This window comes from Dermacentor albipictus, chromosome 3, assembly GCF_038994185.2.
Source record: "Dermacentor albipictus isolate Rhodes 1998 colony chromosome 3, USDA_Dalb.pri_finalv2, whole genome shotgun sequence".
Lineage (NCBI taxonomy): Eukaryota > Metazoa > Arthropoda > Arachnida > Ixodida > Ixodidae > Dermacentor > Dermacentor albipictus.
This window is the reverse complement of record NC_091823.1, coordinates 41,711,097-41,738,049: the sequence shown is the minus strand read 5'-3', so window position 1 is coordinate 41,738,049 and position 26,953 is coordinate 41,711,097. Positions and strand designations below refer to the sequence as shown.

Here is a 26,953-nt window from a genome sequence, read left to right as displayed (position 1 = left end):
ATGGAGTCTCTTTTACACAAATAGACACAAATATCCGTGACGCTACTGTGGCCCAGCACGGTAGAGAGTTTAGAGTGGGAGACGCAAGCGGCCTGCATACGCAAGTACTACGGTCCACAGTATTGCCCATGCGCAGACGCAGGCGTAAGGTTCTGCGCATGCTCAGTACCGTGGCCCCTAGTACTTGCGCACGCAGGCTGCTTGCGTTCCCTAATCTAAACGTCTCTGGTATACTTAAAAGGGCATTGCTACTCATATTTCATTTCTGTGTCTATTTTCATCAAACCTCCTATCGCGGTAACAGCTTCACTGCAGCACAAAAATTCTGTGTCAGTAATAGTTCAACTGTCAAAGACTCAGTATTTAGCAGTAAATATGTTAGAATAGCAACTTGGGCTTCTGGGGGTCTCATCCTGGTGTTAACAGCGCAAAGCGTAGAATGAACACGAGACGAAAGGATGACACCAAAAGTGCTGGTTTTCAACGACAAAGCTTGTGTCGCAGAATTCAGACGCTTTGAAGTGCTGAAAAGTGCAGTGACCAGTTAGTTCGGGAGATTACTGAGGCAGGCGAGATTGCCAGACTTGGTGGTGGTGGTGGGAATAAACTTTCTTGAAAGGAGGAAGGGTAAAGAGGAACGTGGCTGAGGGTTAAGGCTCAAGTAAGGCCCTGGGCCTGCTTGGCCTTTTCCGCCCAGTCCACCAGTTCAAGTTGTCGGTAGACGTCCCCGGAACAGAGCCAGGCTGTTCAGACACTCTCGGTGCTGACGGGAGGAGGAGAGAGCGGGAGCGAGCTGCATTCCCACATTATGCGTGTGAGTGTTCCTGTTTCTGAACAGAGCCTACATTTGTCGCTTTCCCTGGCCCCTGTGATTTTTTAATGTATTTTGGGTGTGGGTATGTATTTGTCTGAAGTCGCCGAAACGCGACCGCTTGTGTTTTGTCGAGTTGCTTGGCCGGTGGTGGGAGCGCGCGACGCCTCAAGCGATACCGATGGGCTATTTCATAATAAGTCTCGCAGGGTTCCTCGTGCCTCTCCTCCTCATTCACGCCGTCCGCATCCGCGGACGAGGCTCGGCGCGCGAGATCTCGAGCCAAACTGTGAGCCGACGCGTTGCCGGGTACAGCCGCGTGAGCGGGGGTCCACACGAGGGTTTTCAAGCCGCTTAGGGGGCGTCGTGCGAGGAAATGGTACGCCTGTTTGCAAATTCTACCACGGACGAAATTGCCGATGGCCTGCTTGCTGTCGCTGATGACGGTATTCGCTTCCGCATGCATGGCCATAGCAATCGCGGTTTCCTCCGCTTCCACCACTCGGCCAGCCGTGATTGTTGTATGTTCTATCAGTCCTCCGTTGTGATCCGCTACCACCATGGTCATGAGGTTGCCAGACTTCGTGAGCAATGTGTTAACACGCTGTCCTTGTCGCTAACAACAACAACAAAAAAAGAACTTGAGCTTTTGCAAGTGCTATCATTTTCTTGAGTGCGAAAAAGTGCGTGTTTCACATATGATATGCAATGACGTTCTGGTGACACGTGTAGGTAAGTGTGTAAGAAACCATGTTTTTTTCGAACAAACTTTGTTGAAAGTCAATGCTTGTGGCATCGCCTTCTCGTCTCGTATCCCTTCTACGTTTTGCGCTGTTAACACCAGGAAGTATATCTAGAAGTACCATCTAGAAATTCCCAATGAAAGATCACATCGACTACTCTTCGTTCGCGATATATTGTTGCATTATCATTCGACTCGCAAATAATTTTCTGTGCTTGATCATTCGACTCGCAAATAATTTTCTGTGCGAACTTTATTTGGCTATTTACATGGTTCGCTTCGTAGTTTAGCTTGCGAGGTTCTCGTTCGTCAAACTGTGCAGCAAGATCCAAGGACCATTAGCAGGTGTCGACACCATGGCGTACTGCCCAAGCTCCATGGTTCCCTGAAGAATATTCAAAAGAAGGAAATTCGTTACTATCTTCCAGATCAGTAACCCATATTATCACGTTGCCTGCAGAAGGCTTTGTCTCAGCGTGACATCCTAATTCCGTTGTTTGGCGTCGGTTGACCCCCGCTCGTGCTCTCGATCGCGCGAAGAAAACCCGTTAGTGACTTTACAATCGCTAGCAAGTACAGCGGTGCGGGGCATTTCCAGAGGCGCCAGACCAGACGTTTGTGCGCATGTGCGAGTAACAGTGCGTGCGAGAGAGAAAATATGGGGGCTTTTGGTCCTTGAATATCGGGCAATGCCTAGGCACGGAGGAAAAGTTTCATTGCTGGTGTTGCATGCGTTTGTCCCTAGGCGCACCGACACTGCGTAGAGGGTTCAAGTTTGTTTACGCTTTGGCGCTAGCTGCCGGCGTAGCGAAACAGGTGAAGCAGTGGGCATTCACGCCCCATTTGGCGATCGCAGTGTCAGACAGACTCTCGCGCCTGCAGAACTAGTGCTGAGTTTTTCCGGCCAGATTATACCTTTCTCGCACCTTACGGCTCGCTACCTTCAGAACAACTTCACTGATTTTCCCGTGGGAGGACCAGTAGGGACCGCAGTAGTTGCCGGGCCGCATATATTGAAAATCAAGAAGGCACAGCGCCTTAGCAAGCCCGGTTGAACGCAACTAGCTGAAAGGCCGCCGGCTACGCTCGACGCCCTTGCAACCGCTGTGAGAGCACGCCGCGCCAACCTAGCGGCTTTTACGCTAACCTAACGTAACATAAGGTAACCTGACCTAAGCCTAACCTAACCTATCCTACGGAGAAGGAAGTATTTCAGGAATCTGGTAGGACGCGACAACGCGCTCGGGCGGGGCGTTAAGTCACACTCGGGTGAGGGGAAAATGCAGCTTTCGCCGCGGCACGACAGATGACGCGTCCGGCGCGTTGCCATCGTTTACATTTTCTTCTATGGACGCAACGCATGAAAATCGCGATATCGTGTTTTACATAGTAAATTTTCCCAGATTTCATTCTGTAACGTCAATGAATAGAAGTGGCGGACATTTTACCAACAGCTATTAATGAATACTGTCCTTATTACACGCCGTACTGCACTTGAAACGAGCTACTAGTAGTAATCACGGAGCAGACGACATCTGCAGACGCCGCCACAGTTCGCACACTCGCATGTCGTGTGAACGCATGCGCAGGTGACCTTGGAAGAAAACGCTCCCAATTTAGACATGCAAGGTGTCATGTTTATTCGCGATCGCGGGCGGTACTGGCTTCTCGGAATTTGCGCACGCTTTCCACGTTGCAACAAAGGCGAGCGCTTTCTTTCTGTGCTTTTTCTAGGATGGGGTGGAAATGTGTCGTGCCGAACTGCAGCAGCGGCTACACATCCTGCAGGGAAAAGGTAATTACCTTCAAATTTCCTAGTGACCCGGTACGATTGAAACAGTGCGCTCGTGCAATTCTTAGCATGGAACAAAGACTTCCTAATGGAAGCTGTGAAGCAATCACGAACAGGCGAAGCAATAGGTTGGTCGCGGAATATTAGACTTCGACCAGCAGGGTAGTATGTGAGGAACGAGGAAGCTCCGGACAAGATCGCTGCCTGCTCGCAGTATATATAATTAGGTAGCCGCAGAAAAGAAAACGAATCGTTATGTTTGAAAATTGACCCACATGATATAGAAGTAGGTATAGTACATTCCACGCACTTTGCTTTTCTGCCAGCATCCTACGGATCGTCAAACACCTGAAGCCATTTTATCACAGGAGTTAGCGGTTCCAAGCGTTGTCATTAACGATGCTTTCAACGATCTAAGGCACGGCGGGGAAGTAGTTAGAAGAAGAATCTCAATATGAACTAATGACATAGATGGTTAGTACTGTCATTTGCTGGAACAAATCATACCTACCTTATCAATATCGCGTTTAAAAAACACATATTATAGATTTGGCGTTTTAAAAAAGTAAATCACGCAGGTATTTGCTGCGTAAGTGACGCATTGTTTTCGTTAATTTTTCAAGGCATTTGGAGCCGGTGCAGCCGCACAGGAAACACACCCAATTCATGCGTAAAGCGCTAGTGGAGAATTGGCACCGAACGGCTTTGAACCGGCGTGGGTACGCGCTCGGAAATCCAAGAGGGAAAGAGAGAGAGAGAAACAACTTGATTGGCCCATAGTAAAATGGGGCGCGTTAAGCGTCCCATGGGTTGTCTCCCTCCTCACGGGCTCCATATGCTTCCAGGGTCGCCTGGCCCCTGTGGATCAGTCGGAGCTGGTCTTGCAGGGTGGGGATAGATAGCATGATCCCCCGTAGAGGGGTTAGTTATGGATATAGGTGGGGGCTGGTGTTTGGAAAAATAGCAGTCTCCTACGACGTGCCGAAAGGTGCCTATATATAGAGCATTGCAGTGAGGACATATGTTCTTGTGTATTTCTGGGTAAATCTGATGGGCTCCGGGACGCTGAATGCCCCATCAAGCATGTACCGCATGCGCTCGCCGGCCTCGAGTCTTAAAGAAAGTAACCCTACAGATTTTCTTTTTCTTACAGGTGGTAACTTGGACATTCGAGGAGCAGTTCAGTCAATAAATAGCTACTATAAGAGAATGATAATAGAAATAAATGTCATATGCAAAGATGTACAATCTTATTCACCTTTAATGTTTCAAGGCACAGGAGCCTTAGAATCCTCAAATATAATGTAAACTCACCGATGAATGTACCATAAGATAAGGCAAGATCATATAATGTTTTCTCGCCTGCCGTAATTAGCTGGAGATCACGTTGATAAGTGAGAAGAATATTTCGTACCCTATACCCGTGCACAGTTACAGCATGTCATTTTGAAGACGGGAGTTGTAACGATGGCGTTGATGACTTCTAACTAGGGCCGTAGATTATTGCACTTGATTTCTGTTGCTTTATTTATTTCTTACCTTCTGAGATGGGCCCAGTTCCAAGCGGTACTTCTGCAGTATCTTGCCCGCAACACATCGCATTTCCAGCAATGCCAGCCTTGTCCCCAAGCATTGCCGAGGCCCAACGCCGAAGGCTGTGTATGCCGTTTGCTTTAGGGCTGCTTCGTTATCCGACAGGTACCTGTGATGCCGTCGTCACCATAAATCAAGCGCCGACGAAAAAACGATTCCCAGATTTGCAGAAACATTTAGCAAACTTATCAACTCACACTACGAACAGCGTCATCCTTTTTTCATTTCTTGTATGGTGTCTTGACATCGTTAAAGGGGCCATGGTATGGTCGTCCGACTATTCTCAGCTGATTATTCTACCCGAGAGTAGACGAGCCAATGTGTTTGTACAGAAGATAAAAAACTGAGCTCTTATCACACGTCCTAAGTCGAAATTTCAAACTGAAATTGTTACCTTTAATCCCTTCCACCGACAGTGATCACTGTTTTGACACGGACTGCGTGACGTCAGAAAATGCGGTGCCATCTTTGTTCCATTTGCTCTGAAGCAGTTCGAAAGTCGCAACCACATCGGACGCCTTCCTCCGCACGCTCTGTCCCTCAACGGCGCAGCAAAGTCGTCACTGTTGTTTTGTGCCCACAATTCTTTCACTCCCGCAATGAAAGCTGCTGGAAACCAACCTCGCCCTGACGACCATGACCCATACATGCGAAAAGAAAACTACGCATAGCGACCAAAACGTATTTCTGGCTCCTACAATAGTCTCTTATGCTTGCAGTACACAAAATAATGGCATTCGAGATTGCCTGCCGTTACTTCGAGGGAGCCGTTGCTGGGCATTCGATTTTGCTTTCTCATCACTAGTGTTGGAACTTCTGTAGGTATCATGACGAACATGGGCCCTAAGCGTGTCGGTGCTAATGTAAGTAATGTAATGTAATGCATGCAATCAAGCTCTCTTGCCTGCCTGCCAGAACGACGACCACAGGCGTCCTTCTCCAACGAGGTCAGCATCCATCGTGCCTGTCCACCATCGGGCTTCATACCCTCAACACGTCCGTGTTTAAAACAACCTCAAGTGTGTCTTACGGTTCCAGGGATAAGAAAGAAGACCGACCTGCCTACCTTGGCCCTGAAGCAAGCAGCTCTGGATTGTTTGAACACTTTCTACTTTAACCGAGTCCACATATATACGTATGGCTCTTCCACTCAGACCAGCTCCACCGGCGCAGTGGTTATACCATCACGATCAATTAGCATCCAATACAAGATTTCTCACTTAACAACATCGACCGGATCGGAGCTTGTTGCCCTCCGAGGTGCCGTTGATTACATTAACAACCAACCCGCTAATAGGTGGGCAATATTCTGCGATTCGAAGGCGGCCTTACAATGTCTTCGGTCATCTCTTCGTCGCGGGTCGTGTGAACAACTCGTGTCGGAGATACGAGAAATGCACCACCACATGATCGCGAAAGGACACGACGTCGTGTTTCAGTGGCTGCCTGGCCATTGCGGTGTCTCCGGCAACGACCTCGCTGGCGAAGCTGCTAAGAAAGCACACGAAGGAGCAACCCTTGTTTCTGTACCTTTATCGCGGACCGACGCAGCTCAACACCTAAGCAAGGTAGCACACCATATGACATTAGAGAAGTGGCACACACCTAAATTCACCCAAGAACGATTGCATTCCCTCGACCCCTCTCTGCAACTGCGGATGTTACCAGAGCTTCTGCGAAATGAGGAAACAATGCTGTGCCGCGTACGCTTGGGCGTCGCATTCACCAATGCATATACTTTTTTGATTGGAATGACTGATGGCGCCGACTGTAGTGTCTGCGGTGTCGACGAAACTATAGAACATCTACTGTGCTACTGCCCATCTTTTCAAAACGAAAGACATGACCTCTGCACAGCCCTCAATCAGCTAGATAGAACACCGTTCACCTTCAAGAAGATCTTGGGACCATGGCCTCGTATATCGCAGCTACAAAAGGCCTCAAAAGCTCTGCTGCGATATTTGAAAGCCACTGGATTGAGTCAGCGTCTGTGATCCGGACTGAGTGACCGCACGATATACCCAGTAGACTTTCTCTTCTTTTAATCTTTCCCTCCCCTTTTCCCTTTCCCCTGTGTAGGGTAGCCAAACGGGCTCAGTCCTGGTTAACCTCCCTACCTTTCCTTTATCATTTGTTCTCTCTCTCTCTGTAGGGATCGACTGCGATAGATAAAACTAAATATGCGAGAGCGATAGATAGAGAGAAACAGAGAGAGAGAAAGCAAGAAGAGAAAATACAACGTGGTAAACCAGGCGAGCGTCCGGTTTGCCACCCTACAGTGTGGGTGAGAGAAAGCAAGAATAGAAAGAGGAAGAAAGTGAGCACTGAGTGCACGTGAAAGAATGCCCAGGAGCGCTACAAGAGGTCTATCAAACCGGTGCGCTTCAAGAACTGTGCTAGTGCACGAATCAATTTTTGTGCTAATGACGGACATGGCCACTGTATGAGTATATTAGGCCTAGAGTACTGTCTCGGGTTCAGTCGGTTTAAAGTGGCGGAGAGTGTGGCGTTGGACGTCGTAGCGAGGACAGACACACAGTGTAGGTACTCAGTGGTTACCTTACGCCTGCGGGAGTCGCACGTCGGGCTATCGGCCATTCCCATACGATAGGAGTAAGCATTCGTAAACGCCACTCCCAACCACAAGCAGCACAATAAGGTTGCTTCACCGCAGGAAAGGCTAGTTGGCAGTTGTAGCCGTAATAAGTGGTACGGCCTATGCAGTCGGCAATAGAAGGGACTTGAACTACAGAAAGCTTGTGTCTTTTTGCGTGCGAGCAGACGAAGTTCCCTGGCAGCGTCCGTCCTCGCCAAAGCTATTCAACGCGTCTGGGTGTCTTCCCCGGCAGACCGGGCAGCTCTGTCAGCAAAGTCGTTGCCGATGATGCCACAGTGAGCGGGAGGAGGAGGATGAAATAGAGAGAGAAGGCAGGGATATTAACCAGAAATGCGCCTGGTTTGTTACCCTACTCTTGGGAACGGGACATAAGGAATAGAAAGATAAGATAGAAAGACAGAGGGGAGGGGGACGAAAGCCGCGGTGAGCTCGTGTATGCACGCGGAGGGCCTGAGCGACTCGAAGACGGCCGCATAGACCAGTCGTCCTCAAGAAAGACAAAACTGCCTGCATAGCATTGTGGGCAGACGAGCGATGGAGACGGTCTTCAAGGAGCACCTGCACAGACAACGGCCGATCGCCCAGTCGTCGCAATCCGATAGATAATGTTTGTATTTTCGACCGAAATCGATGACAATGACGCATTAAATGGTCGATGTTCTCTTCCACGCCGCAGACGTCGCATGCAGCACTGTCGGTAATTCCAGTGAAAGTGGTGTACGCCTTCGTGAAAGACATTCCCAACCACAGCCGCTATAGAGGCGATGCTTCACATCGATGAAGCTCTGCAGGTGGATGCCGGAGTTGGAGCGAAGACTCCAGTTCGTACAACCTGGCGAATCCACTAAAAGATTATGACAGATATCATTTGCTTGTATGTCCTGAGATGTAAGGCAGATTTATACTGTGTAGAGCAGACTAACAACGATCAGTGGCTGTAGATGTCGATGTAAACCAATGCGCCACTTTGCCAAATCCAACGCGGAACGCTGCGCTCAAACTTCCTGAATATGCGAAATCTCTAATGAATGTGTAAAAGAAACACAAAAAGGGCGGTGCAAGAGTAGACATCAGTGATGACAAACACCAAGGCAGCCACGTCGGCACACCGATCTCAGTGTGCCTTTGTCGGCCGCACTGTTAGCACAACAGCGCAGTAGTCGGTGAGTGCTCCATGACTTTCAGGAACGTCATGCTGTCCCGGAGCAGGCATAATGATTAATCGCGATCCACGAAACACACAGTCGACGCACACTCAACATGGGCGCAGGTGCACAAACCAAAAGGCGAAAACGCCGGTACCCTTCCAGAACGTTTCCAGCGGTGTGCGGCAGTGGCGGCACAGGAACATGAAAAAGGCGGATTGTTGCTAGTGAGGTGTACCGAGGCAGCCCTAAATCCGTACATACGGCTTGACCTTGACTGCTCTCCAGAGCTCGAATATTGGTCTCGCATGTATTAGAGAGGACTGGTAGAGTGTATAACGCAAGACTCCCATTCCTTGTCCAGCTGAAGCATAGAATGGATTTGCGTACCCAAAGTTTACCCGCAAAGAAATTTGAAAACCTCAGCAAAGGCAGATAAATTCTACTTCAGATAGACGCAGTAAGGGCTCCATGAGATGTTTGCGGTCAACGATGACACCCAGAAAGCGATGCATCATCGCAAAGGGTACAGTTCGACCATTGATTGAAACGAGACATGCTATTTGCTTGCACGTAAACTAATGCGCACTTTCCGGTAGACACACAGAGGCCGTGTTCGCGGTGACAAGAAGCCGTCATGGTTGCCGCCCACTGCAGCCTGGCACACACGTGAGGGCGTGTCACCGCAGAGGCCTAGATGCAAATGTCGTCAGTGTATATTCAGACATGAACTGTCTGCGATAAGTATTCAGCGAGTCCTACCAGGACGAGGTTGAACAATATCAGGCTCAACACCCCACCCCGCAACACGCCACGGCAGATGAAATGTTCCAAAGTTGGGCCGTCTCCGCTCTGTAATTAAAAGCACCTTTGAGTGAAATATTTCCAAATCCATCGATACATCTTGTCACTAACTTCCGCAGTCTCAAGTGAGTTTAGTATGGCCCAATGAGCGATGCTGTTGTACACTCCTTTGGTGTCGACGAAGAGCAACTGATAAGCGCTTAAGCTTTCTTTCTTTTTTTGTTTTTGGACTCATGTAACGAGGTCAAAAAGTTCTCTATAAATTAGTGGCCTCGACGAAATCCCGCCATGATACCCGAATATATGTAGAATCACTTGTGGTATCATGCCAATCGGGCAAGAAGCATTATTTCAATCACTTTTTCGACGCAGCTCGAAAGTGCAGTCGGACGACATGATGACAAATCTAGTGGATACTTCCCAGGTTTCAGAACGTCGGGTCAGGCGGCTTGATTTTCCTTGTTCCGGAACGACGTCATGGTGTCACGACTCACTGTGGTACTTTAGCAGCTCACCACTTCCACAATGTTCAAGGTGGCATAGGGCAGCATACGGGATGCCATCTGGTCCCGGTGACCAAGAACATTTGCAGGTCGCCTACGCAGCGCCGAACTCTTCGTACGAAAGTGACACGTTAATTTCTGGTACACGTACCTCAGTACGTCACTCAGTGCTGCGTCACTAGTTATGACCATGGACCTAGCAACCCGCGCACAGAACTCTTCAGCCACTTGAAGCTGCGAGCGGCCTTGGTAGAGGGCCAGAACAATGAAGGGTTTCCTTTGATGCGGACAGGAATGAAGACCCCTCATTGTTATCCATATGTGCGAGGGTGATCTTCGTAGATCACCAGAAAATCACCATCTTCGTAGACTAACAGAAAAGTTTTCATCACTTGTCTTCCAATTTATCCAAACGATGCTGAACTTTCTTTTGTGTGCGTAGTGGAGCTCTCATCAGATCTCGAACGAACTTCGTGCGCCGATACGTTCTTTCCGCCTGTCAGCGTGCCGCACGCAGGCCAATTCTATATCGAAGTCTATTCGTCTTACTGACCTCTTAAGTGAGCAGATGGAAGCTTTCATTGCTTCCGTAATTATATCTTCTATGCTGTGTGAAAGGCCTACCCAACATGCGTCATCCATATGCTCCTTAAACCTTGACCACTCAACTGTACGAAAAATCGAGGGTTGCTCAACTCCACTTATCTTTATGTGTGTCACAATATGGTCGATTTCGTGTGTCTCTATGTCCGTAAACCATTGAACGCTCGAGGCGAAGCGCCGCAACGCCAAAGTGAAGTCCAACCAGGTACCATAGGGGGTGCTCCGCAGATGAGTAGGGCTACCATAAATCACAAAGCACCTATCCCGATCGTCTGCAAAGGAGGGAAGGTTCCTGCCTTTGGAGCCAATCTTGCTGCTTCCCCATAGTTGGTGGTGTGCGTTGAATTCACCTGTCGTAACACAGGGGCCATTAGTCATTAGCAGCATTTTTTTAGCCTTTTGCCATCAACGTGGCCCGCTGGGGACATGTAGGCTCCCATAAGTGTAAACGATAAAGTCTTCCTTTTGACATGCAGGCAGACATATTGATTCTCGTCATGAGGCTATACCACGTGGGCGACATATGTAAAATACTTGCGAATGTCGATAAATACTTTCCTGGGCGCACCGCATGTAGACGAGACGAAAGATTCGCTAGATGATTCGTCAGATGACTGGTCTCATGCCATCTTTTTCAGGTTGGTCATTTATTTCTTTATATGTGGATAGTATGTCGATAAAATCTCATGAGACCCCCGGAAGTTTCTAGTAACATCAGATATTACATCATTATTTGCTTGCTTAACAAGAATCGGCAATTCGTTATTAAAGATGGCCACGTCTACGTCACAGATAACGCCCGTGACTGCATCAGGTCTCAGAGGGATGTAGGAGTGCGCCTGAGTACCATCAAGGTCTGTAACACTGCGTAGAGGGGTCAGAGCACCTCCATGCTGGACACCAACCGCCAGTAAACCTTTTCGGGTGTTCACTCGAATGTCCGATATTCCATTTGGCATCGGGGCTTCCAGTGACGTCGGCACAGATTGCCTGTTAAGTAACTTCATGTTGCCGGTAGGAAGCACGCAGTTACTGGCCCTACTGTACGTGTACTGCACTGTGTATGTTGTGCTTAATTCTTTGAGATCTTTAATCTTGCTCTTTCTGTCCACTTTCCTCCCCATCTTCCTATCTTCGATTTCTATAATTCTGTCGCCTCCATTCTGAAGAGTGGGCAGGCGTGGTGCCCCTTCCTGTTACAGTTGCCAGCCTGCTTCTCGCTTTCCCTTTCCTGTGCAGCGGCAATACGGTTTCAAATAATAATAATAATAATAATAATAATAATAATAATAATAATAATAATAATAATAATAATAATAATAATAATAATAATAATAATGTGGTGTTATTGCCATCCGGCCTCTGCGCGTATTTTGCTATTCGTGCGAAATTTTCCAGCACACCAAATGCGCTCAAATTTTCGTAGCTTGCTGTGGGACGCGTACGGTTGGACATGTAATGTATATTCAAGATAGAAAATACAGTATCATGGCTGATCTAAGTGGTTCATTACATGGTATTTCGACTTTCGGAACTTGTTGCTGGGCGAGTTGGTTGGGATCTAAGATCCATAAACTATAAACACCGTAAAAAATTAAATTATGGGGTTTTACGTGCCAAAATAAACACCGTACCATAAACACATAAGATATGCCAAGATCTATGGCAAATGTAGTTCTAAGCGTTTCGATATTTGCCAATACAGAGGTAAATGCACAAAACAAATGATAGAAACATTGTAGTACGTACAGGAGTGGTACGCGTAACTAAAACCAAACTTCCAAGAAAATACACCAGCCTAGGTGAATGTGACTAATGGAAAACTGCTCGTAGTCGTTTTGCGTTAAGAATAATGTGTCTGGCGGCTTCAGTGATTTAGTTCTGATGGCTAGGTGAAACTTCTAATACTCTTTTTATAGAGCTTCGGTTTCAAAATGGCAATGAAGGATAAATTTATTCTTCATGATACAGTAGTTTTTACATAAAAAGCTTTGAGCTTTAGCATCAGTTTCTTTCACCATGAAGCGCACGTTATAAGTGATTTCATGGACATTCAAAATCTGACAACCTAAAAGAACGTGCCGCTTCGGGGAACAGCCACAATACCACCCATGTGACACTTCGAGTGTGTGCTGGGTGCATAGCAGCGAAAGTTGTTTTAGAAAATCAGTTGTTGGCCTCTTCATTTTCTCTTCTACAATCAGTCTTGTGTCTAGATCAGAATGGGTGTGCTTGTCTTAAAGCTCAATAAATAAAACCGCGATATGTTTCTGCAACATTACCGCAACCACGAACCTCAGCCCCGTACCCTTTCTTTTCATTTCACCTGCTTCCGTGCATGCTTTTGGCAGTGCCTTCAACTGCGCTGAGAACACGTGCGTCCCCATAGCTGCTCGGATATTATGAGCAAGAACATTTCTCACCTTTCGGGTTTAAATTCCAATGGATTGGGCCAATACCGCGGGTCCCTCTGCACTTGGTACTGCGGCACCATGAAACACGTTCCCGCCTTAAACTGCACGCCGTTGTATACGTAATCTTCCTTGGCTTGCCGCGTAATAAACCTGAAAGATGTAAATGGTTGAGTCAAGATTCTGAAGATATAATGTCGTACATTATCCTCCAGTGATAACGGGAGCTGTCGCAGCTCAACACTTTCAGGTTAATGCAGACCATAAATTAAGCGTGTTTGATTTACCCAGTTAGTAAATTTCATGCACAGGCAATAAATAGCGAAGTTATGAGACCTAATAGCTTACGATGCCAAACTTGACAGGCGCCTCATTGTGCGGCTTTGATAGCAACAAATGAAGTTGACCACATTCTAAGAGACCTTTATTAAGAGGAAGCTTCATTGCCGCGGCCTATTTAAACACATGTAAAGTGCAAAAACGTTTTTATGACATAGCCCCTTGACCGATTTTAATGAAATTTGTTGCATTTGAGAGAAAAAGCTAAATTATAGTGACGGTTGGCAGAGAAATTCCGATTTAGGGCTTGAAGTTTGTTAAAGATATTCCAAAATTCGCAAGTTTGAACATAATAGAAGCACGAAGTTTACAAATTAATAGCTTTGCATCAAGAACAGATATGGCAGTTCTGTAAACGGTACCCATTAGATAGTTAAAAGCACAAAAATTCAATCAGTAATTTTATATCTTACGTGCATTTGTTACGTCGTGTACAAGGGTTCTGCAAAAGCTGTATTTCCAAATTACTCATTTTTTTTTAGATTAATGTGTGACATATCAATTTTGTCCGCTTTAGATGTACCATCAAATGCAATTCCCGAAATTGTGATATCGTATTTAATTGCCGAGTTACGGAGTTGTAAACTTGATAGCTTCATTTTGTGAAAATTTCCGATTTTCGCCAATCTTTAATGAAAAATGCATGACATCAATCAAACATTCGAGACCAACAGTCACTAGATTTTAAGGCATCCTTTTAAAGGCAATAAACCTCGTCAAATTCGGTGCAGTGGTTGCCGAGAAAGACGAATTCTCCTTTTACATGTATTTAGATAGGAGCACCCGAGCTAAAGCTTCCTCTTAATGCTTACATTTATGCACGTGAAAAGAAGGAGCAATTTAATATAAGAACTAGTTTGATGTACGAAAGCGAGGCTTATTTAGCCGCGCATTTATTCCGTGGCTTGGCTGCGCACGTTTGCATAAGCATTGGAAATCGACCTCCAAAGTCTGTGCATGAGCCTTCCTTGCACTACTCAGTAAACTGCGTCCTGACCAGCAAACGAAGCTTCCAAACTGGGGGTGTAGGAGCAGCAAAGTAATCGATTATGAATAGAGTACGAATTCTTCAACGAAGCAGCGTTCGAATATCAAATCTAATCCTGAATGATTGCAGTTTCTAAACGAAATTTAAATGTATGTAATGTTTGCGTATAGCTTACTTACTATACGTATTTTTAAAACGCCAAAAACAAGGCACAATACACAAGATAGGACAACGGGACAGAGCGCCACTCACTCCAACTGACCCTCGCGTTCTTGTGAGGCATAGTTTCTTGACGCGCGGATTCTGGCCAGAAGCAAAAAATACGAAAGCTAAAGAATTAAAGGAAGCGTTTTATATCAGTAAGGAATTAAGGTAGCTTGTGTGTTAGTGAAACGTCTTTATCATTGTATAAGTCACAGAAAAAGCTTGTTGAAAGGGCCTTATCTTGCCGTACTTGATGCTTGAGTGTGTTTGTTGCGCAGACGCTGACTGAGGGTATATATGTACGCGTCTTAAGTAGTTGTGAGTGGCGCTCTGTCCGGTTGTCCTCTCTTGTATGCTGTTTGTTGTCGCTTTTTTTTGGCGCCTTAAATAGAGGTACAATGAATCAGTACCAACTTGCCCAGCAAGAAGTTCCCTTAAGGCCCGACGCTCATGGAGCGATTTTTTTGCGAAAAACTGGCGAACGGCCGCGCGTGGCGTCTAACCGGCGATCAGCGGCTGTTTGCTGTCGATAAAGGCGTGCTAGATATTTTCGCAGGTGGCCAACCACTCGCCGGAAGCGGCGACTGAAGACTGTCAGCGCGGACCAATCAGGGCGTGGTCGCGTCCGACTTCCTGCCGCCGCATATGACTCGGCTTTCCAGCCAAGGAGCCTAGAGTGAACATGGCGACAAAAACTGCGCGCATCGCTTCGCTTCCGCTTCCAGGCGCGACTACTATTATGGGATTGTAGCCACCCCAAATACAAGAATTCTCGGGAAGATATCTTCGTGTGGCAGGAAGTTGCCGCGGAGATTGGTAGTGACCCTGAAGCTAGGCCAACAGTAATCACTACTACTTCTTGACACACGCTTTAAAAAAGGCGCAAACAAGTGTTTTTATAATTTGTTTTCGTTTGCTTGAGGCTGTCTGTCTCTCTCCCCCTGCAGAACGCACAACACCACGAATACCATGGCTGAACCTGGTCACGATCACGATTGCTTCTGCACAGCGTGGCCAGCACCAACGAGCCCCGAAGCCAGGACGTGGCTCACGGCCAGTGCGTCGTTTTGGTATCTTATACCCCGTGCACTAATATCGCGAATGCATCGTTATATTTCGACATGCTTTGCCCTTTGCCTACAAGCATATTTGAGTTTTCATACGCCGGTAGAAATTTAAAACAGAGCTATTCCTCATTTCTAGGGTGTACTTCTGATGAACGGCTGCTGTTCAGGAAACCTTGATGCCAACTTTTCAGCACACTTACGATAGTCCCGGTGAATACAGGCGCAGCGTTTCGTCCACCACTGCTCTCGTGTACTTCAACTTCTTCGTGAGGGTCTCGTAGTCCAGTTCTCCCTGATGAAAACGTAAAAAGCACATTCTGTTGTTGCATAATGCACAAGTAGGGGGAAAAGTCAGCACGACAGGCTATACGGGGCTATCATCGAGGTGCGGCTTGGTCACATTTATCTCAGACATATACCACATTGGGTGACTGCCAAGAAATGCTTCGATATTTGAATGAACCCTCTCCTTGCCGAGATTTTTTTTCGTATACTTGAACTGCGTTATAGACAACACCAAGGTTTACCTCAACTTTACACTCAGCTCAGTTTCACTGGAACAAGGTAATATATTTCGAGGCTGTATCATTAGCTGGCAATGTTGTCGTCACTGAAAACTGACATTTTACGATATTGTCCTTCAAATGTATGCATATTCCTTTATATATAGGTAGAGGAATGAGCGCAATTGAAAATTTGAATAAGCTGTTATCAGATTATATCGGGGATCGCCGTTGCTTAGTAGTCCACGATGTAACACGAGTTTGCAATATTTTCCACTGATGTCTCAAATGACGGCCATCTAACCCCGTTTAAACCTAATAATGGAGAGCAGCACGCTATTGTATTAGTGCCTTTGCGCCTTTTTCGCTACTCACGTTGGTGCCGACGGCATCAATCACTTCCCTGCGAGCCTTTTCTTGTACATCCTGATGCTTTGCAAGGGCGTATATCATGTAACTCAGAGCCGTTGCCGTTGTCTCGAAACTGTATTCACGTCAGAATGGTCGAATTAAATATATACATACTTATGCACAGATAGGATACTTGCAAACATTGTGCACACAGAACAAGCCCTTCCATCAGTTTGTTTTTGCTGATCGATTTCAAACACGTGAGTGGGGAAAGACGTTACAATTACTTTTATACTACATGTCATATGATATTCAGTGTGCGATAACACATTCCGGTTGCTAATGGGAGGCGTGAAATTCTCTCAGCTTGCAAAAATCACTAAGTCATTTGGCTAACGCATTCTGCAGCAGAAGCAAGTCTCCATAAAACTGCTTCAAAAAATGGTCAGAGCTTTATTCACATGTCTTACATAAGTGCCGCTCTGCAGTAGGCAGCTAGTGATCACATTGGCCCCTATCTTGATTGGCCAGCATCCGAACGCTGGCCAATCAGAAGCAGGTGTTACGCAAAGGTCTTGAATACAATGTTGTAATGATCGCGCCACCTACAATAATAAAAAAACTCTTGTTTTATTCCTCATTTGTTCCAGCAGTGTATCATTTTATGCAATTTCTCTATTTTCATTTGCCCACATAATTAAATTTATTGGACTCTAACCCCCATTGCCTGTTGTACTTAGTTTTGATGAGTCTTGAAATGATTACTAAAGGCTGCTGTCAATGCTCATGCAGTTTGCCCTCAGTTCGTTTAAGCATGGCATTACCCACCATGGATGCTCAGTGGCTATGGTGCTGGCTTGCTCAGCACGAGGTCGCGGGATCGAATCCCGGCCACGGCGGCCGCATTCGATGGGGGCGAAATGCAAAAACACCCGTGTACTTAGATTTAGGTGCCCGTTAAAGAACCCCAGGTGGTCGAAATTTCCGGAGTCTTCCACTACGGCGTGCTTCGTAATCAGAAAGTGGTTTTGGCACGCGAAACCCCATAATTTAAGCATCGCATTTTTAAAGAAAGTGACCACGTTTATGACTGACTATGTTATGGCCCTTCTCACTGATCCAAATGTTTTCTAAAGTGGGGTTCGCAAGTCTTTTTCCAAGAGGTGGTTTGCAGGAGCGAAACACCCGAGAAAGGCAATGGGCAGCCAAGTCCCTTTGTATCAGCAGCGAGCTGCACAACAATTAACGCACTGAAAAGCTTGTCAGGCCATAATATCGATCGTATTACCACCTGGTCTTAGAGTAATACAATCCGCTGCCTGGCACCTGCTTCAATATACATGTTGGAAAAATTTGCCTAGTGGAAAGATGCACTAACTTACCGACAGCATCCTAAATGACCCATGGCTAAAATTATCTATTCCCTGATTGGCACATGTCCAGTATGTTGTATGTAGAAATGTTTGCTACATAATTAGGGCTCACATAAAGATACATTCAGTTCTTACCCAGCTATAAATAGTGATGAAGCAGTGATTAACACTTCTTCATTGGTCAGCGCCCTAGACTTGACGATACCTGTTGAAAAAACGAAAACAATACAGGCTTCCAAATTGCTGTACACGTGAATTTCTGAGCGAGAAAGCGAATAATTAAGTAAACAAGTTGATTTGACTTGCAATAAATATATACTACCTTTCGTCGGTAACCTATAAAGGCATGTGCAACCAAAAGCCAACAAAGGTGTCTGGATGGCTTTTGCATTGTCGGCGGACATCTTCTCATGCAACAGCGGGCCGAGTTGCGTGCGCTTAGTCTGTACAGTATACAGCATGTCCATTACAGCATTTTTGGCGACGTTTCACATTTTACTGCGATGAGTCGTCTTTGGGTAGCGGTAGCGGCCGCAGTAGAGAAATCTGCGTGCGTCTGGAGCCAGCAGCCGCCATCCTATCCCGCGTCCAGACCTATCCAACCTATACATCCACCTGCGTCACACGATCGCTTCCCCTGACGTCACCGAAGTTTTCATACGCGCTTCACAGGATCGCAGACGTCATGAACAGTATGTGCCGGGGAAAGTAGGCGAGCCATCCCTGCTGTCGTCACGTTGTCAACGGCTGCCGTCGTCGCTCATTTTGCTTATTTACAATACAATACAATACAATACAATACAATACAATACAATACAATACAATACAATACAATACAATACAATACAATACAATACTATCTTTATTGTGCATAAAGGAAAACAAAGTACTGATAGCAGGCCTACCAAAGCCTCAGGGGACTTGACTTGCAGTGCCTGACAGTAAAGTCACATAATATTGCACAGGGTTAGCAGAGTTAGCTATTAGCGGGTCGGAGCAAAATATTGAATAGTTATACAAAATCTTAGCTTAAACTTCGAAAATTATAAGTAGTTTCTTAATCCCACGTCTTGTGGCCTTGGCAATTTATTAATTATGACCGGAACATATTATTGCCCCGTTCTCCTTCCGTACTTTGTCGCAGTCTTGGGGCTGACCTAGGGTTCCTTCGTTCTTAAGGAGCGGACAGGCGTATATCGTATTTTAACACCATTATTCCAGAAGTGTTTAATTACAACACTTTCGACAATCAGGGAAGTGAAGTTTGGCAAATTCAACAACCTAAAGACGTCTGCATCTTGCGTTGGACACAAATCGTATGCCGCTGTTGACAGCAGTGAACGTAAAATTGAATTAATTATTGAGCTCCACGTAAGAGTACAATGGCCATAAACAGTCAATCCATAACGTAGCACACTGTAGACTAAAACATGGACAAGAATTTTTCGTACGCATTCAAATGGCACTGTTAGCGTATGATCGTAGAAATTGGCTATAAGAGCAGCAGCGTCGTATTCAGCAGTAATAGACCAAGACGCGCCATTCACCGTCTCAGATTTCAGTTACTGAAAAGCCGACAATGATGTCTCTGATTTTGTTTGCTATGCTATTGTGTGTACAACTGAGGTTGCGAAACGCACATGCGATTTGAGAATTCAATTTATATGTTAGGTGAAAGCATGAATAGGCATTACCTTTGGCTGTTTTGTCCCCAGCGTCTTCATTTTCGTTCTCTTCAACGTACTCGACGTCAAGAAGGTTTTGCAAGATGTCGGGCCTGCGAAGCTGTTGTCAAAGGCGTAGAAGAAAAGCGTCCATACGTTATTGCAAAAACAGGTTCAAAGTTATGCGCCCAATAAATCTCCGCCTTAAATTAAGATATACTTTGTAGGGTGCACACACATTGCCAGGTCTTTCCTGCAGTTATGCGCTCGCTTTTGCTGTCTGTGCATGGGTGACTTCTGAATATTGCTCTTGCTATACGGTATCGTTAGTGTTATCGGTGCCCTAATATTTGTTCACGCAGCTGTTATCCTTGAACAAAAATTTAGTTGTGTCTGCATATACTACACATTCAATCAATTGAATCCGGCGCGCAAGCAAACGTCCCATCATGGCTACGAAATTACGTCCACTTTGTAATGGACAGTTTCCTCTGGAACAATTTATCTATGAAAGCATCCTCGCTCGCATCACTTGCCTACAAATAGCGTCGTCAAATATATCCCACGTCCGCGTTTTCTTTTTTTTTCGGGAATGTATTGCTACTAGTTTACGAACTGGTTAGGAGCCATTTAAGGCCCTTCACCAGTTTTGCCATTGAAAACGAACAAGCCCGACGCTTAGATCACACGCTTACGATCGTGTCTGCAAAACAGTATAGCTATGAACACCGCGAAAACAACTGAATAAATAAAGGAAAGCCCGTGCGGTCTTAATCGATACATAGCCGCCAGTTTCCCCGCAAATAATATTCTTACAATACGTCTGATCCACCACGTCCCACGTCCTGGCTGTAAAGTCAGAGATTGGCATGTGGTGCAGTGTACAATTAGCCAGCAGCACTGCGAAAACGGGGATTATTGCGAAACGCAACGCGCTTGCGGTAATTCTTGCCGTAAATGCTTCTTTGAGGACTGTTTAACGTTCAGTTCACAAAATTTCCGGTCAAGCGGGATGAGCGTTCCGTTAGGACGATATCCGCAAATTGTGTTTCGGTGTTTTATTTCGAGATATGCATAGCCATGCAGGAAGCAGACGTGATGGCATTCCGATCGGGTGCTACGTCATCCCATTTGGGGCATTGGAGGAAGTATTGACGTGAATTTCCGAGTCTTGCAGGAAGACTAGCCCGGTTAAGCAAGTCAACTTCCGCAGCTGCAGGAGTGAATCAGCGCAAGCTCAAGTTTCACCACTCACAATGAACGTAACTGCAATCGTAACTAAAAATGGATTAATAAATTTTAGGAAGTCGCAGTTTCGCCCGAAAGGCGAAGTACCGATTGCGATAGCAAATCAGCAAACAGCTATACGAAGTAAAAAATAATATGCGAAGTAAGGGTAGGATAAATTTTTAAACATTCGCTTACCAACTAAATTAGCAAGCATGGTATCAGGCACGCACAAGCAAACATGAACACATCTCGCTCGATGGCCGCGTAAACTCGCTGTCAAGACGCTAGAGTGAGGAAGCGCGGCAGCAGCAGCGAGCGAATTGACCTTCGTGCTGCCTCTTGCTTCAGCGCGAACTTAGCGGCGAAAACGGAGCGCACACGAAGCAATCAGCACTCGGCGTATACTCTGTCCCCATCTCAGATCGCTTTCGAGATAAGGCCCGCGCGGCCGCGCCATGCGCAACAGCCGCCATTGCCAAGATTGTAACTGCACGCCAGAGTTAGATGAATGCGCGATATTGTACAGGCATAAAAATGAAGATACGCGTCTTGTGGTAGAGGCATGGCGCATCTATAATGGTGGTAGTGCGTGCGTGAGTCAGCCTTCGATTACTTTACATAAGGAAGAGATTAAGTGACTTAACAGTTCTCTCTCACGTAGACCGGCACGTGTACCCGATTTACACGTGGTGTTACCATTCCTGAGCATGCGCAGATGAGTTTTGCGTCTTCTTTCTTTTTTCGCCTCAGTGCTCCCTTCAGTTGATAGTCGGCGTTCGTGTTGTCCGCTTCTCTACTCTTGTGTCCTGTCTGCACGCCTCACTTGTATTTTGCATAATGCAGTAAAACGTCCCGCCCCCGCCTCCTTCCCTCTCCCCGGTATCATGCGCTCGACGCAAGACACCTGCTTTCTTCACTGCTTTCTAAACTTTTTTTTTCTCCGTCGCGCGCGCGAAGTCAGGCCGCCATTGCCGGCTCACCCTCGCAAGCTATCACTCGCACACAGAACATACGGCGCGCAGCAACGGTGTTATCGCCCTTGGACTTCATACGGAACAGCACGTCGACGGCAGAAATGCGCCCAGAGTTTCCATCTAATTGCTATCGCAATAAGATAAAGAAGAGCCTTTTTTCGGGTACACGGTGGCGTCTTTCTTTCGTCCTGTGCCGAATGCAGAAGGCAGAGGATTCAGACTTACTGAAGGATTATTCTTTCTCAAATTGATCACCGCCATGGTCTGGGCATTGAGGGGATCGAACGAGTAATCCCCGATAATCAAGGATAGCCAAGATAGCGGTTTCATCAAAGCTCCGAATCTTGTTGTACATTCTAGAAGGAAAAAGAAACAGCAAGAGCAATTTAATACGTGGAACTAGGCACGCTGACATTGGTGAATCTCCCCGTATTTTTCACGCCTCATTCGCATGCATGCAAGAAACAAGCTGGCTATTTGGCGACATCAGCAGTCGCTGTATAGGCAATTTCAGGAAGCACAATTTCGCTGATTCCACTGCGCACTTCATTTCTATACAGTTTACGCAACATTATTCTCACACTTTCTCTCACTCTCTCTATCCCAGGGAGAACTACACGTCTACACACCGTCTAGAAATGCGTGGAAAACGTGGCCGCCACTGCTTATTCGAATTTGCAGCAGCGATTGGAATTTTTAACGATGCTTGTCCTGCGTACAGTATAGTCGACACCTAATTTCCAGGCTGTTACTTGTTGTTGTTACTACAACACCGCTTATCAGGCAGGCACCATCGCGATGCTGAAATGGCAGTTCCCTAGTGGTGCAGACGAGCGTACGAAATCATATGTTTCTTTAAGTTAGAATCCCGTCACTAGGATAGCAGTTCCCATACGTTATTTTCTTATAGCTTAGGCTTGCGTAAAATTATCCCCGAGCTTTCTTTTTTTTTTTCGAAGGGCATATTTGGTGGATGCATTCCTCGTAAGGCCATTAAAAGATCATCACACTTAACGAAAGCAAGAGGAATGTGTTCATTTCTTGTTATAATCAACGGTACGAAAAAAAAATAAATCAAATTGTACAGAGTCGCGTTTATGGTTATCCTGTTTATTTTCATTGCAGGACGATAACCTATCCTGACGCTTTACGTCTGATACACCTGCAGATCATCGGTTATCTGCTCCACGCGTAATATATTCTGACCGAAGTCCACTTCTTATCGCGGTAGTGATTACATACACGGATATTCCAGGCGCGTGTGCACCATCGGCGCCGCCGCCACCGTGCTGTCCCGGTATCGATGGTGCACGTGCAGCCAGCGCATGACGGTTAGATGGTGTCCATGTCTGGTTTTTCTGGTCTCGTAGACGGCCAGCAAGACGACGATACTGGTAACACAAAAGCGGAAGCTCCGCACATGTGGGCGCGTGCGCGTGGCTGTTGCTGTGCTGCCATAAAAAGTTGTCGGGTACGGTATTCCTGCTGTAGAGCTGCGTGCATACCGCATCTCGGCGCATACAGTAATTCTTGCAACAGCAACGGCGACGCTCCTTGTCTCCTCGTCGCGCCTGCGTTGTGAGACGCACAATGGCTGCGGGGTTGCTGTTTCTACTGCCGCAGAGCAGCAGTTTCTTTGCGCCACAATCTCGCCCTCACGTATTCTCACAGAACACCGTCTGAGAAGCTTCAGCGCAGTGTTATGCTTTGCTGCTTCTATTGAAGGAGTGTGCTGTGTAGCTGTAACTGTAAATAAATGGGCACCTTCATCGCAAGGGCTTACGTCGGATGAAGGGGCCCATTATATTTTTCTTTCGTTTAATCCATTTCAGCTACAATAACAGCTACGTGCATTCGCTGTCAATTATTACTTTTTCTTTGTTTCTCCATGTAGATTTCTGGGCGCACAATCAACAGAGCCACCAAAAGGAAGGGACACACGGTCACAATAGCTGACTGGCGACTAATTCTTACTGACATGTTCCTCTCTCTATAAAAGCGCATCTGCCGGAAATTATTGGACAGTGTAAAAAATACTCAGCTTCATGTATGGCGACATTCGAGTGGCTGATTTCAAGCGCTCTAATGTGCTTTCGCGGTGTTATTTACATTCGGCTTTTCGGCTTTAGCACTCGGTACACGTTCGCTTGGTTTACGTATTCATGGCGCCGCGCTCTAGACCAGAGCGCTCGGAGGAGCTTCTATATCTTCAATCGGGGAGCGCAACCAAGATAGAACAAAAACTTGATCGTGTGGATACTCCGATTACCCTGGGAGCCGCTAGCACGTTCGGCTGCGGCACGCTTTCTCTGGGTCGAATGTCGAGAGGGCTCAGCATCACTGTAAATCGAGTTGCATAGCGATAGGAACCTGTCGAATCTATCAATAACGTGTATTTAATGATCAGCCTCTCTGCAAAACATCCCGTTTTGACTGCGAAAGAATGAGGTACAACGAGCTATCAACATATTGTACGTCTGTGATATCCTAACTCAGAAAAAAAAAGAATAGGAACGGCAACATTAACACTTGCCGGAAATGACAGCGCGACACCTTGGCACGCCTTTCAGATTCGGCATGCCCGCACAAGATCAAAATCTCGGAGGCCATGGTCTAGGATCTAGCTCGTAAACAGTCATCAAAAGGTGCGACGTCCTCTGCAAAGGTGCTATTGATGGGCTGTTGATAGGAAGATTCCGAAAATAGGAGCGCTGTGCTTTGTTGAGATAGCTTTGATGGCAGGTACTATACCTTTTTATAATCAATTTAACCAAATGGAATTTTCACTTGATTTAGTTAATGATATTGGGTATGTTGGCAACTTTTGTGACCGGTATTTTTATAACGGCTGATTGTCTACGGAGCACACAAAACGGCCTTAATAGGTGAGCATCTAAGACTGAGACACACCAATAAACACAGTGACGATCAGTTGTTCTCGTTATCGCGCTTGAATTATTAGCAATGTAGCCCGCACTAAAAATGTTTCTACGCTTAAGGGTGTGAACAGCCCGTCGTCGTACGCATACACACTCTTACAAAAGTTTATACCCTGTAGGACTTATATTCTACTACTACAATAATCGTGATCCATCTTACCTGCACTTCCTTTCTTTGACACTGCGAGCCCAGTAATTACAGGTAACGAACAGCACCCGCGGTATTAGCGTGACATAGTATTCTCGACAGAAAAGGAGCGGGCGCAGCGTTTTCAGGAAAGGAAGCGCAAGCGAGGCAGATGGCGAATACTAAGTGTTTTTTTTTTTCATAAAAGATCTTATGTGTCATAAGGGGTCAGCTGTGTGCATGTGCATTCACGACGTAGCAATCGACAAGGCGTTTGTCCACGTTACCGCTGCACAGTCTAGCAGCGGAGCCAAGTATTGACGCATAACTTACGTCCGATATAGTAGAATGGACCTGTCATGATATTCCTGGCTACTGCCTTGGACGTGGTTATGAACGGGTGGTCAGGCTTTCCCACGAAGCGCTCGTTGATGCCAAACGCCCCTCGTGCCGTCAAGTCCATGGAGAGTTCCTCAAACTTGTGAAGCATCTGCACCTCTTTACCCGTGTCGGCGTACTGCCTCATCGCTTGGACGAAGGTGCCGACGTCTTCTTGGATGCGTGGCATCATCTGGGCGCAGGGTGGGAATACGCATTGCACGCGTTCGTGATTTGTTTCGTCTACAAATATATTCTGGTAAATAATGTGTTCCTAAAGGAGACGTTGGCATTTTCGATAGGACATGCGAGAAGCAGAAAACATACGCCGGTTTTTTTCGAATTATAAATTTAGCATGCAAGAGCATTAAAAATAAGATGTGTACGTAACAATGGAAACAATTTTCCTAATTGTTCAGAGAAAGCTCGTACAACCACAGTGTATCAACTACATTTTAACTGCAAAGAAGGCATCCACCCATAGTGTCCTTGTTTATTCTTACTTACTTATAGACAGGCCTCAACGAGAAGAAAATTATAACGCATTGAGCCGCATTTCATGCAACATAGTTCAAATGCGCACTGTACACATCATGGTATGTACTATATATATCTTCAAGCAAAAGTTTGGATACCATGGCAACGACGTTAACTTCTACTATTGAATTGAGTGGTAACACACACACGCTTAAGGGGTTGATTTCAGGCAGATATAGTTGTTTACACTATCGTGGCGTGCATGCTTGATGCTTTCTACAAATAAGCTGCGAACGCTGAGCACACGCGTCTAATTATACGCACTCAGTAACAAACGAGCGTTATATATCGTTTAACACGGTAACGTGGCCTCTCAGCGTTGGTTTGGCGTCTTTGAATAAAAAAAAAGGAAAGCGTGCGATATTGTCGGGCACAAATAGAAAAACTGTCGGCATACAACCCACGTGAAACATCATTCCGTGTCCTTCATGCAGTGCATCCAGAGAGCCTGCGGAAGCAGCTGCACACTTTGTGCTGCAGCTTCGTGCCCGCTCTAGCGTCGACAGGGCCGTTGAAATATTAAATGCGCACCGGCATTTTCTCTTTCTTTCTTTCTCTCTCTTCCTCTCCATATATGTATATATATATATATATATATATATATATATATATATATATATGTGTATATATATATATTTCTTTTTTTATATCAAGGTATGGGGTGTACCCACCATATTCCCGCTCGCCTTCTACTCCGGTTTGTGAGATAACTGCCTACTCACCATCTTCAGCTTTTTGGAAGTCAGACTGAGAGAGGCAGACGCGCGAATATTCTTCCATTTGTAGCCGCCGACGTGCAGAATCGACTGTCCCATAATTGGATGCATTTGGTCTGTCATCATTGTGATCTAGAAAGGAGACGCGGCGCTGATCAGCTCTTTGTGCAATCGAAACAGTTACCGATGGTATGGGGTCTTCAAGCAACAGAGCTGTGTAGAAAACTGCTTTTTTCGTAATCTTTTTCTCTCATCTTTTCAGCTCTAGCTGACCCCCTGTTAGGGTTGGCGTCTGACACCACGTGGCGACAGGAGTTTCGCCCGACCGTCTACCAGGATTCGTCGGAAAGAGGGTTGACTTCTCCTGCGAGGGTTAACCGTCAGGCACCTTGCGCACAAAGGGCCTTCTACCAGGATTCGTCGAAAGGAGGGTTGACTTCTGCGAGGGTTAACGTCAGGCACCTTGCGCACAAAGGGCCTTCTACCAGGATTCGTCGAAATTGGGGTTGACTTCTCCTTTCCTTGCTCGGTAATGCAGGAGG

At 46.3% G+C, this 26,953-nt stretch overlaps 1 protein-coding gene across 1 annotated transcript in view; it reads right to left on the bottom strand.

Moving 5' to 3' along the window:
* Window positions 1-1,802: 1,802 nt before the first annotated feature.
* Window positions 1,803-26,953, bottom strand: part of LOC135902504 (cytochrome P450 3A14-like) — a 43,966-nt gene continuing 18,815 nt past the window's right edge. The window contains exons 5-14 of the mRNA XM_070535393.1: window positions 26,418-26,543; window positions 25,114-25,351; window positions 21,940-22,070; window positions 19,541-19,631; window positions 17,982-18,051; window positions 16,498-16,606; window positions 15,820-15,911; window positions 13,034-13,174; window positions 4,885-5,047; window positions 1,803-1,938 (exon numbers count right to left, since the gene is read on the bottom strand). Of these exons, the coding sequence (XP_070391494.1) occupies window positions 1,840-1,938; window positions 4,885-5,047; window positions 13,034-13,174; window positions 15,820-15,911; window positions 16,498-16,606; window positions 17,982-18,051; window positions 19,541-19,631; window positions 21,940-22,070; window positions 25,114-25,351; window positions 26,418-26,543 (1,260 nt within the window). The 3' untranslated portion in view covers window positions 1,803-1,839. The remainder of the gene's footprint in view (window positions 1,939-4,884; window positions 5,048-13,033; window positions 13,175-15,819; window positions 15,912-16,497; window positions 16,607-17,981; window positions 18,052-19,540; window positions 19,632-21,939; window positions 22,071-25,113; window positions 25,352-26,417; window positions 26,544-26,953) is intronic.